This window comes from Scyliorhinus torazame, chromosome 11 (assembly GCF_047496885.1).
Source record: "Scyliorhinus torazame isolate Kashiwa2021f chromosome 11, sScyTor2.1, whole genome shotgun sequence".
Lineage (NCBI taxonomy): Eukaryota > Metazoa > Chordata > Chondrichthyes > Carcharhiniformes > Scyliorhinidae > Scyliorhinus > Scyliorhinus torazame.
Window position 1 is genome coordinate 228,109,298 of NC_092717.1, and position 12,990 is coordinate 228,122,287.

General features: G+C 46.4%; 1 protein-coding gene across 4 annotated transcripts in view; it reads left to right on the forward strand.

Annotated features, from left to right (window-relative positions):
* Positions 1-12,990, forward strand: part of gnal2 (guanine nucleotide binding protein (G protein), alpha activating activity polypeptide, olfactory type 2) — a 550,721-nt gene that overhangs the window by 508,125 nt on the left and 29,606 nt on the right. For all 4 annotated transcript variants that reach the window (XM_072468384.1, XM_072468387.1, XM_072468385.1 and 1 more), the window contains exon 6: positions 10,021-10,075. In XM_072468384.1, coding sequence (XP_072324485.1) covers positions 10,021-10,075 — 55 coding nt within the window. The remainder of the gene's footprint in view (positions 1-10,020; positions 10,076-12,990) is intronic.

Genomic DNA, 12,990 nt, shown 5'->3' on the forward strand with positions numbered 1-12,990 from the left:
ATCGTTCGGGCCAGAGCAGATGGAAATTGTGTGTCTGACAAGGATCGACATTGATGGTAGCTGCCTGGAGTTTGATATGTGCAATATTCACAAAAATAAATTGTTGAGAGTGGGGATTGGCTGGGGCAAGGAAGCTTATTTGAAGAAAGTTGCTGTTTGCAGTGAATTGAGCAGCCCACATTTCAATTCATAGTAAAGTTCCCAGATGGCATAAGCGTTGAGCTTTACCTATTTTCACTTTGTTCTTTCAGTGTGTAACGATACTCTGGACTGCGTTTCAATTGTTTTTTAATAAATTTAGAATACCCAATTCATTTTTTCCAATTAAGGGGCAATCTGACGTGGCCAATCCACCTAGCCTGCGCATCTTTTGGGTTGTGGAGGCGAAACCCACGCAGACACGAGGAGAATGTGCAAACTCCACACGGACAGTGACCGGGGGCCAGGATCGAACCTGGGACCTTGGTGCCGTGAGGCAGCAGTGCTAACAACTGTGCCGCCTGACTGCATATCAATTTTGATGAAAATTCCAAGCTCTCAGTTTTGTGGTAGAGAAGGAAAGTGGGTCACTGTTTTATCCTTTTTAGGTACTGTTTCACTTGCTTGCTCCAGGACACTTCGCCACTTGTTTTGGGATTGTGGGAATCTAATGACAATTCGTCGGAGCTAGATTTAACCACCATTCTCGTGGTAGCACTGCCATTTTTTAACTAATATCTACAAGTCCTCATCCAGTCTTCACTGGACAACACGGCTCACTGAAAAGTATTGTTTTTAACTTCACCTAGTGACTTGTATTTTTACTTTAACATGAGGCAGCGTGTTCTTTTTAGGATTTAAGTGAAGTGTATTAAATTTTCATACTCTGCCCATTGGCATTGTGGAAAGTACCCAGCAGTGCATGGCTGGTTTTGCTCAGTGGGCTAGACTGCTGGTTTGTGATGCAGAACAAGGCCTGGACCGCGGGTTCAATTCCCATACCAGCTTACCCGAACAGGCGCCGGAATGTGGCGACTAGGGGCTTTTCACAGTAACAGGGGCTGGTTTAGCACAGGGCTAAAGAGCTGGCTTTTAAAGCAGATCAAGGCAGGCCAGCAGCACGGTTCAATTCCCATACCAGCCTCCCCGAACAGGCGCCGGAATGTGGCGACTAGGGGCTTTTCACAGTAACTTCATTTGAAGCCTACTTGTGACAATTGGCGATTTTCATTTCATTTTTTCATTTCATAGATTCTGCTATTCCAGATTTGTGTCAGGAGAGCCATATAAAGCCATGTTTTTAATGCTGACGTTTGTTTTGTTTTGATTGTGGGAGAAAGGTATCCATCCATGAGCTAGATGGTATCCCTCCACCTACGCCTGTGCTCACTGACTCACTGCGTAAGCTCCCTGTCTGACAAGGACTCTATTTTAAAAGTCTCATCTTTGTTTTCCAATGCTTCCAATTACCTCACCCTTTCTTATCTCTGTAACAGCCCTACAACCCTCCAAAGGTTTTGGTCATTTGTCCCAATATCACCTTCTGGGCAGCACGGTAGCATTGTGGATAGCACAATTCCTTCATAGCTCCAGGGTCCCAGGTTCGATTCCGGCTTGGGTCACTGTCTGTGCGGAGTCTGCACATCCTCCCCGTGTGTGCGTGGGTTTCCTCCGGGTGCTCCGGTTTCCTCCCACAGTCCAAAGATGTGCAGGTTAGGTGGGTTGGCCGTGATAAATTGCCCTTAGTGTCCAAAATTGCCCTTCGTGTTGGGTGGGGTTACTGGGTTATGGGGATAGGGTGGAGGTGTTGACCTTGGGTAGGGTGCTCTTTCCAAGAGCCGGTGCAGACTCGATGGGCCGAATGGCCTCCTTCTGCACTGTAAATTCTATGATAATCTATGTCACTGGGTGTCAGATTCTGTTAGATAATTCTCCTGTGAAGCACTTCGAGACATTTCCTACATTAAAGGAGAGTATATAGACACAAGCTGCAGTTGTAATAACTCTGTCAACCTGACCTTTTGTGGTTTAAAGAGGGGCCGAGAATGCAGATTGAAGCTATGATCGTCTCATTGGAAATCCAGCATTATGATTGTGACTTCCTCTCCGACGGTCTGACTTTGTGCCAAAATCTCTCCATAGTGTGCCGCACTTGCGAGCGATAAAGCATACCCCATGATCTTTGAAAGACAATTAAAAACATGTGTGGCTGGAAATATTTTTGGAAGTTGTTCCAAATATAGTTTGATGATGCTGGCAAGAGGAGCTTGGGGATATTTCAGATTGCTGAAACTCAATAATTGCTAAAATTACAAAAATCGCTATTGGTTTGACACGAAGTTGCCAACCATAGTAACCAGTTTTCTGGTATTCCATAATTACTCCCTTATTGGGGGGTGTGACCCTCTTAAAAACTGAGCTATTTTTGGTAGGCAGCTGGCTTTTATTTCTTTAAACCCATTCACATAGTTCAATTCTGTTGAAATGCTGGAGTGCCAACACTGATTAGCTCCAGTGGCTCTTGGCCATGTTCACAGGTCACTGCTGGCTGCTTGTAGTCAGTATTACTGAAGATTCTCTTTTAACACAGATATAGTCCCGATTTGTTCAGGTAACGGTGCTAAAGACAGCTGTGAGTGTAAAGCGCAGGTATCCTGAAGGGGAATTCCCCTTCCATATCATTTTATTAAAACAATAAAAAATATATACATGGCCAAAAGATACAAACACTAATTTTGTGTTGGAGAAACAGGGTACCCTCCCCTCAGTACCAACATACGGGAAGGGGGGGGAGGATACTCTGATTATTAAAACAGTTCACAACACAGTTGTACAAAAACAAACGGTACAAGCATCACCAACTCACTCACTCAGCCATGCAACCACTAATTCTGCCTTGATGATTTAACTAATTAGGAATTTCTCCCACTAGTCTCAACTTCATAAATCGAGTGATTCAAGTTGACTGACAATTGCATTGGGCTCAGCCAATGTCAAACTCAACTGCATTGAACTGCTTTATTGTACCAGGCTTCTGAGCCTAGGCAATCATCAGCATTTAAGCCCATACCAGGCAAATATGACTATCTACTCTGAGTCTAAATTAGCTTCTGGAAGTGACAAAAATGTTGTTTCCCCTTTGCATGAGTACCAACATTTGCTGAGGGAATTGGGACTACTGCCAATGGCATGGCATCCATATTTGAACACACACCCATGTCCCATTTACGCATCACCCCTGTGCTCGCTGTGGCTCCTGACCTGGCAACACCTCAATAGTAAAATTCCATTCCATGTTTTCAGATTCACCTCGATGGCCTCATTCATCGCTCTCTCTCTCTCTCTCTCTCTCTGCCTGTGTAATCTCCTCCAACCCTGCTCCCCTCACAGATCTCCGCGCTCCTCCAGTTCAAGTTTGTTCAGCAACCCCAATTTTAAGCAGCCCACGACTGGGGAAGGTGATTTCAGCTGCTTTGGTCCTAAATCTCTTAACCTCACTCACAATCTCTCCTCCTTTATAATGGTCCTTAAAACCTACCTCTATGAACAAGCTTTTGATCACCTGTCCAAATACTTCATTATATGGTTTGGTGTCAAATCCTGTTAATGACACGTCTGTGAAATGCCTGGAGACATTTCACTAAAAGGTACTTTATAAACGCGAGTTGGTGTTGTGTCTTGCCAAACAAAAATATGGTGTTGGTGCAAAAGAATTCTCATAATATTGTTCCAGTTCTGTCACTGAAACATTTACGTCTAGAAAAACTCATCTCCCTTTTCGCCACCGAGCAGTTGATAGAAAGAGAGAGATCAGGTAATTGGAAGACATCTAACACTCGGGAGCCGATAATGCCATCTAGAGGAGATATACATGCACTGAAATATAGTCCAGCTGTGAAGACCCAGACAGAGAGTTTCAGGCGAGTAGAAATATGGAGGTGAAAATTTCATCTGCTGTTACACTGATAAAATTGAGGCCTAGCAGACAGCAGCTTAAATTTGCAGAGAGTAATGTGGCTGCTTGTGGTGCCCAGACAAGATGGGAAGGCTTAGGCCCAAAATGGATTATTGAAGAAACCGGAATGTGAGCCACTCGTGGGGTATGTTTGGGAATGTAACGGTGCACATTTAAAGGAGCGGCACGCGTACAGTCACAGATTCTAAAACCTGCTGCTTCAGGAGGAGCGTTACAGCTAGATCGAAGAAACAAGCAATAAACCTGATGGGAGTGGGGCCTGCTTGCCTTTATAGCAGAAATTCAGAACTGGAGAGATGGTGTAATTGGGGTATGGAGCTGGAAATCCACCAAGAAAAGAATGTAGTATGTACTAAGTGGAAGGGAGCTGGTCGTGGCAGTGTGCACCACTTCCTTAAATTCCAGGCCACATTTCCAGTGCAGGAAGACACATATAAGAGGAAGTTAGATAAGTATATAGAAGGAGTGCTGATAGTGTTAGATGAAGCTAGATAAATATATGGAAGGGGTGCTGAGAGGGTTTGATGAAGTTAGAAGGAGACTCATGTCGATCAAACACACCATAGCAGGATAATGCTGTTTTTTAAAATTCTCTGCAAAGAACTTTAGTGATCTCAACTGTTTATTCCTCCCCGAAAACTCTTCCACATGTATGGCATTAATTCATGCAACTGGGACCTGATGGTGGGGAACAGCAGTTCTGAAGAAGTCCTTTGTGTTGGAGTTTGGTGTGTCTGATGGAGAGGGTCATAGACTTTGCAGGAAACGGACAGAGCTGGAAATGGAAACACCCTCGTAATTAGTCCCAGGGGCAAGAAGACTGCAGACTTGACAATTAGGCCAATTAGGAATAGCAGAGGGTCAGGGTCTGAAATGGAGGCATCCGTCCATGCCATGTTAGCCAACCTCAAAGCGATTAGGAGAAGGTTATGACCCTTGAACTGCCACTGCTGATACCTAAAGCTGTTGATTCAGATTTCTGTGGCATTCTGCTCAAAGAAGGCCGATGCTCAATGAGCATCACCCTCATGGAGAGGCTTTCATGAGACAGATGATACGGGTGATATCAATGTCCAATACAACTCAAGAAGGAACCGACACATTGCGATGCTACATAGAATCATAGAATTTACAATGCAGAAGGAGGCCATTTGGCCCATCGAGTCTGCACCAGCCCTTAGAAAGAGCACCTTGCCCAAGCCCACGCTTCCATCCCAGCAACTCGACCCAACCTTTTGGACGCTAAGGGGCAATTCAGCATGGCCAATCCACCTAACCTGCACATCGTTGGACTGTGGGAAGAAACCGGAGGAAACCCACGCAGACACTGGGAGAAAGTGCAAACTCCACACAGACAGGCATCCAAGGCCAGAATTGAACATGGGACCCTGGAGCTGTGAGGCAGCAGTGCTAACCACAGAGCCACCATGCCAGTCGTGGCAGCACAAATAAAGGCATTGTTCCCCTTATCCGCCAAGATGAACACCTCCAAACTAGTCAATTAGTGCATCCAAAATGGAAACATTTCTCCTGATTTTGTTTCAACGGAGGCGATTAAAGGGCGAGGAGAGATGTTTATGATAAAAACGGACCATCTCCAATTAGCAATTAAATTTTGTCAATCTTCTAGAATAATTTAGGTTATTAGTTATTGAAGGAAAGGGGGATAAATTTTGGGGGAAACGGGGTGGGTATATAAGATAAAGCTTACAGCTCATGTGGAGGATAAACACTGAAATTGGCTGACTGGGGCCAAATGACCTGGTTGTATCTTCAAACGCTGGGAGATTGTTTGGAGAGAGTGAAGGAAAGTTTCTGAAAGCTTTGTTCTTTGGAATGACTTCTTTCAGTATCTAAGAACAGAAAACGCTGTAAATGCGGGTCTGACAGCATTTGCAGAGAGAAACAGAGTATAAACACTTCCAACCGCGCTCAACCTCACTCGTTTGTGAAGCACTAGAATCATAGAATCCCTAGTGTAGAAGGAGGCCATTCGGCCCATAGAGTCTGCACCGACCATTTGAAAGACCACCCTACACAGATCCAATCCCCGCCCAATCTCTGTAACCCCACCTAACCTTTGCACATTTTGGGGCAATTTAGCATCCACCTAACCTGCACATCTTTGGACTATGGGAGGAAACTGGGGAACCCGGAGGAAACCCACGCACACACGGGGAGGATGTGCAAACTCTATACAGACAGTCACCCGAGGTCGGAATCGAACCCGAGTCCCTGGCGCTGTGAGGCAGCTAACCACTGTAACCACTAGGGTAGACAGAAGCTATTTCCATTGACTGAGAGTCTGGGATTAGAGGACAAGCTTAAAGTTAGAGTCGAATCTTTCAGGGATGACGGTAGGAAACACTTCAACATGTTAATGGTGGTAGGAGTATAGTGCTCTCACAAATGGCAGTCGATGCAAGGTCCATTGTTTGTCTTCAGCATGGTAGCACGGTGGTTAGCACAGTTGCTTCACAGCTCCAGGATCCCTGGTTCGATTCCCAGCTTTGATCACTGACCGTGCGGAGTCTGCACGTTCTCCCGTGTCTGCGTGGGTTTCCTCCGGGTGCTCCAGTTTCCTCCCACAATCCAAAAATGATTAGGTTAGGTGGATTGGCCATGATAAATTGCCCTTAGTGTCCAAAAGGTTAGGTGGTGTTGCTGGGTTACGGGGATAGGTTGGAGGGGTGGGCCTAAGTAGGGTGCTCTTTCCAAGAGCCGATGCCGGTGCAGACTCGATGGGCCGAATGGCCTCCTTCCGCACTGTAAATTCTATGTTCAGTATGGAATTGATCATTTTTTCTGAGGCAGTAATAGTAAGGGATATGGGGCAAAGGTAGGTATATGGAGATAAGCCACGGATCAGCCAGGATCTCACAAAATAGTGGATCAGGGGTTGAGGAGCTAAAAGGCCATTGCTGTTCCTTTGACAGCTTGAGTGGAAGGGTTAGCAGGCTTTGAAACAGTGAACCAACCAGGCTGCTGCCCTCCGCTCCAAATAGTCTTGACATGAAATAGACCCAGCAAGCTGAAACTTCCCCACAGCCAAAGTGATTGCAGTCCCATTAGAGCAACCTCACGGGTTTTTGGATTTTACAAACCCACACTGTAGTGTGGTGCTGAGAAGCGACTAACCACAATACAGGTATTTTCATCTGACCTTCAAGATGTTTCTTTGTTTCAGGAAGTTGTATATGTCTCAGCAACTGGTAGCGGAAACCACAAAGCACTTAATTAACCCTTGCTGTAGCATGAGTCAGTTAATCGTATCCGGGTCCTAGCGGCTGGTTACACAACCGAGAGCATTTGTCAAATGGGAGCTCTCGGCTATTTAAAACTAGAAAGTGAAGCCAGAGGCTGACCTACTCATATCAGTAAGAGGACCTATGTTTTCTATAGTGCCCAGCTCAGGGACACTGACAGGCCAGAGATTTGGAGGGGTACCAATGATTTGTCTGTGCATAATAATGCACAGTTTACCTATTTTCTATCTCTCTTTAACCTGTTGTCACAGATGTATCTGTTGTTAGGTTGAATATCAGTGTCGCTGAAATTAATCGTCCCCGAAGCACTTGTGTGGTCTAAAGTGTAAGCATCACCTTCCTGGACAACTCTCCAGCCCAAATGGACTGTGTGTGACTTTAGCAGTGTTTGTGACCAAGCAGTCAGCTTCAAACACACATTCTGTGGCCCGTGATGTACGTTCAGGACTGCTCACTTCCACCTCTGTAATTTTCCCTGCCCTACTTTACACTGCTGTGCCCAAACACTGTTATCATAGACTTTACAGTGCAAAAGGAGGCCATTCGGCCCATCGAGTCTGCACCGGCTCTTGGAAAGAGCACCCTACGTCAGCCCACGCCTCCACCCTATCTCTGTAACCCAGTAACCCCACATAACCTTTTTGGACACTAAGGGCAATTTATCATGGCCAATCCATCTAACCTGTGTATTGTTCCTTGTGTCTGAATAAAACTCGTAGCCCTACAGTTGAAGTAGATGCTTTATTGTGTGAGTTTGTTCTCTCTCCAGCGCTTATACTATATGTTACATCTGAGCTGTCTGCCTGTGTCCTGCTTACCAGCTGCCGTTCCTGTGAAGAGTGCCCCTTGACTTCCTGTTTGTCTATTATATACATCTCTGGTGCTCCCTCTAGTGGTTACTTAGTTGTAGTGTATTTACATTAACCCCTTGTGTATATACAGTGATGCATATCATTACAACCTGCACACCTTTGGACTGTGGGAGGAAACCGGAGCTCCCAGAGGAAACCCACGCAGACCCCGGGAGAAAGTGCAGACTCCGCACAGGCAGTGACCCAAGCCGGGAATCAAACCTGGGACCCTGGAGCTGTGAAGCAACTGTGCTAACCACTGTGCTACCGTGCTGCCCCCACTTAAGTCTGTTATCCACACTTCCTGTCTCTCTTGACTCGCCCCTCTCCCACTCTCTTTCCCTATCTACCCCCACCATCTGCTTTCCTGACTGCCACCTCTAGGCACCCCATAATTCTGCCTCCTGCACTCAGTGGAAAGTTAATGGACGAGATTCTGCGTTTCTGAGACGAAGTGTTGATGCCAACGCAGCAGTCGTGGACTTTACGACAGCAAAACTGGCGCCAAACCTGGGTCGATTCAGCAACTGTTGAGGTGTTAGCACCTGCGTCACGTGGAGCACAATCGATTCCAATGAAAAGCAGTGTGGGATTCGCCGGGTCTGTGATTGACATTCAGGAGGCTGATGTGGCAACCCCATGTACACACTTCACTCCCCACGCACACTATCCCAACCAACAAGATGGCACTGGTTGTGCTGGACCACGCCCATACAGCTGATGGGTCGGCTGGGGCCACAAGGCACCTAGGGGGATGGTCCTGGTGGGACCTATACGACCCGTGGCCCTAAGTTCACAGTGTGCTGTTAGCAGCGCGTGCAGCTGCATGGCTGCCTTGCAGGCTGCGACAATGGTGTTCCGTGCCCATCCACTCCAACCCAACAGCCCACTCCTGACCACCTCCGCTCCTCTCCCCGGCAGAAGCCGCCCGGCCAGCTGTCAGCAAACTGTGGTGATGTCAGACACTTTCCGTACCCCCCCCCCCCCCTCTCTCTCTCTCTCTCTCTCTCTCTCTCTCTCTCTCTCTCTCTCTCTCTCTCTCCTCCCCCCCCTCTCTCTCTCTCCCTCAGCAGCCATGACGCTGGTTTCACAATTTTTAAAAGCACAAGTGAACCTCGCCGTCAGGAACTCGGCCCATCAGAGGCAGAGCATTGCGGAGGCCCCGGAGAATACTGGGTCGGGCTGCTAAGGACATGCAAATGGTGTTTACTGTACGTACGTTCCGGTATGCATTGATACAGCAGTCGAGGTGACGGAGAATTGCGATTTGGCGTCAAATCGGCGCCAGTCATGATTTTGCCATCAGAACCTATTCTCCCTACAATCACGTTTCCCATTTCAGCGTCAATGTTTTTCCCTTTGCCTTGTCCACTTTTCTTGTTCTGAATACATTATGCAATTAAGGAAATTGAAGTACACAGCACTTAAGTGACCTCACCACTGACATAGCTAATAGTTTAGTCTTGTGCCTGAAAGAGGGAACTCCACATGTAGGATATTTACGGTAAACACAACTCAGATAAAAAGTACTCTGTTGCCCTCTGCAGGCTGAACGCAAAATAATTTTCAGCACCTTTGAGTTTTCAAGAAAAATTCAAGTGACCCAACAGCATTAACCAACTCGCTGACTGCTCAACAAGTTAAAACTACGCATTCAGTACCAGCGGTTTATTGGATGTAATTAACTGGCTAGGGTATGTTTAAATAAACCTGCTCTGTTTGTCTTTCAGATCGTGTTCATTTTTTTATACAAACAGTAGATTGATTACGCATATAATTAGCTGTGTAAAACTAATTTGTATTACAGCAAGTACGTTTATACATGTGGAGATGTGCAAATTGCACTGTTTTCTCAATTGATTTTTCAGCTGTTTTATAAAATACATGTTTTACTTTCTAGGTTTGAGACACAAAACAAAGAACTAAATGGATAATTCTTTTCTTTCAGCTTTTTAGACAGAATTGACCAAGTCCGACAAAACGATTACTCCCCATCAGATCAGGTGAGTGACTAAAAGCTTTAACTAAAGAAGATGCACCGCCAGTCTCCTCTGGTTTCTCTTGGACCATAATGGTATATAAAACACCATGGGCGGGATTCTCTGTCCCTCCACACCAGATTTCTGGTTCAGCGCGCCGTCGGGATTCTCTGTTTCGCCGGCTGATCAATGGGATTTCCCATTGTGGGGCAGCCCCGCGCCGTCGGGAAACCCCCGGGTTGCCGGTAAACCGAAGCATCCCGACGGTTTTCAGCCCCGCATATACACTCGTGATAGTCGAGTTTCTAAGATGTACAACGTTAATGTTTTCAAGAGGTTGATATGTTACATTGGTTTGGACCAAGTGAAGTCCAAATAAATGGAATAAAGCAAAAACCAACACAAAATAATTCATATTCATAGTCCAACATTTATTTTCTTGCAGTGCAAACTATATAATGTTCACCCATATCAATTATCTAACATCCAAGTGTTTTGAGCGTTTATTTACCCGTATTCGTTTTCATTAGTATTTATATATTTACAGTGAAAACAAATCACTAATATCCCCAGGATTATACTTGGGTTCTGAAATATCTGGGGTGCGATTCTCCGCTCCCGCGCCGGTTGGGAGAATCCCCTGGCGCGCCATTTTTCCCCGCGACGCCGGTCCAACGCCCTCCCGCGATTCACCCAAGCGGCGAGAACGGTCCCGTCGAGTTCTGCGCGGCGCAGGCCAGAGAATCGCCCGGGACACCCAAAATGGCGATACTCCGCTACACCCACTATTCTCCGGCCCAGATGGGCCGAGCGGCCTGCCCAAAACGACGGCTTCCCGCCGGCGCCATCCACACCTGGTCGCTGCCGGCGGGAACAACGCGGGAACGCTGGGGGGGGCGGCCTGTGGGGATCGAGGGGGTTCTTTCACAGGAGTAGGACTCAAAAGGAGTCTGGCCCCTGACCGGTGCCCACCGATCGGCTGGCCAGCCTCTCTGAAAGAGGACTTCCTTTCCTCCATGCCCCACAAGATCCATCCGACATCCTCTTGCGGGGCGGCCTCGCGTGGTTGCCGTCCTCCCCATGCGCGGGTAACGCCAGTTACGCCTTTTACGCGGCGCCAATGCCCGGCGCGCGCTGCCGACGCTGCTTTTGCAACACGACCCCGAGTTTCTCGCGGCCCCGATCCTAGCCCATTTTCGGGACCTGAATCGGTCGAGATCGGGGCCGTTTTGCGCCGTCGTGGACCTCGACAGCGTTCACGACGGCATGGGCACTTAGTCGCGGGAGCGGAGAATCGTGCCCCTGGGCTTTGATTCCTGAAATTTGAACACCAGGGACATGAAAAATTTTGGGATTTTAATGCCAAAAAATCAAGAGGTCGACTTTTACATGAGATCAGTTTGTACACAACCATATAGGATAGTAAACGCCGCAGCAAGAGTCAAATGTACATTCATGTTTGCTTTATTTTGAACTATACATTTTCTGCAGTTTACCCGCACAGAATGGTTATAGAAATGGTTTTGTCACCAAAGTAAATCCTATCTCCCTCAATTACATTTTGGGATCACAGGACAATGCAATCAAAAGTAATTCTTTGATTTCTAAGTATTTGAATTTCTTAGGAATTGAAGTATGCATGCTACAGTGTGCGTGCATGGATTGCACGCACACTGTAAGGTTGCTATGCACATTCCCCACAGTAAACATGAGTACTACCACAGGAACTTTACTGTAACAAACCTTTTGTGACTAAAATCCTTCCTGGAATTCTATCCAGTAGCCATGAACAGATCATCCCATTTAATTGCAGTTAATTGATTTCTTTGCAGTTTGCATTGCTTCAATTTAAAACCTCAGATGTGACTTTTCCTTCTCCCTCTCAAACTAACAATTTTAGGCATATTATGGTCACTCTTCACAAGGTTCACCCTTGCTATTAGATTATTAACTAATCGTGTTTCATTATTCATCACTATATTAAGAATGACTTGTTCTTTTGTCAGTTTTAGAAAATATTGTTTCGGAAAAAGCTTTAGGTTACAGTATACATTACTTCCCATTAAGGAAGTTAACAGGTCAGGGAGGCCATTTTGAACTTGCTGATGGCCAAACTCAAAAAGCATGTTAGTGCACAGCCATTGACTGCACAGCTGGGAGATAACAAGTAATGTTTTAACTGAGGAAACATTTGTTGGTGGTAGGGTTTATTGTTTCAGGTGGGATACAGTGCCTTTTTAGATTCATTTTCACAGCATGCAAAGAGGCCCTTCGGCCCAGCACGTCCGCGTCGACCATCAATCACCTAACTATTCTAATCCCATTTTCCAGTACTTTGTCCGCAGCCTTGTATACAATGGTGCTCATCTAAATATTTTTCAATTGTTGTGAGGGTTCCCACCTCTACCACGCTTTCAGGCAGTGAGTTCCAGATTCTAACCATCCTCTGGGTGAAAAAGTTTTTCCTCACCTCTCCTGTAAACCTGCCCATTACCGTATATTTATGCCTCCTGGTTATTCACCCCTCCACTAAGGGGAAAAGTACCTTCCAGTCCACCCTATCCATGTCCCTCGTAATTTTATACATCTCAATCAGGTCCCCCCTCAGACTTCAATGTTCCAGGGGAAACAACCCCAGCCTATCCAGTCTCTCTTGATAGCTGAAACGATCCAGCGCAGGCAACATCTTGGTGAATCTCCTCTGCACCCTCTCCAGTGCAATCACTTCCTTTCTATAATATGGTGACCAGAACTGCACACACTACTCCAGCTGGGGCCTGACCAGCATTTTATACAGCTCCAGCATAGCCTCCCTGCTCTTGTATTCAGTGCCTCCGTTAATAAAGGCAAGAATCCCATAGGCCTTCTTAAGCACCTGATAAATCTGTCCTGTTGAACCTGCACACCAATGTCCCTTTTATCCTCTGCACTTCCTAGGG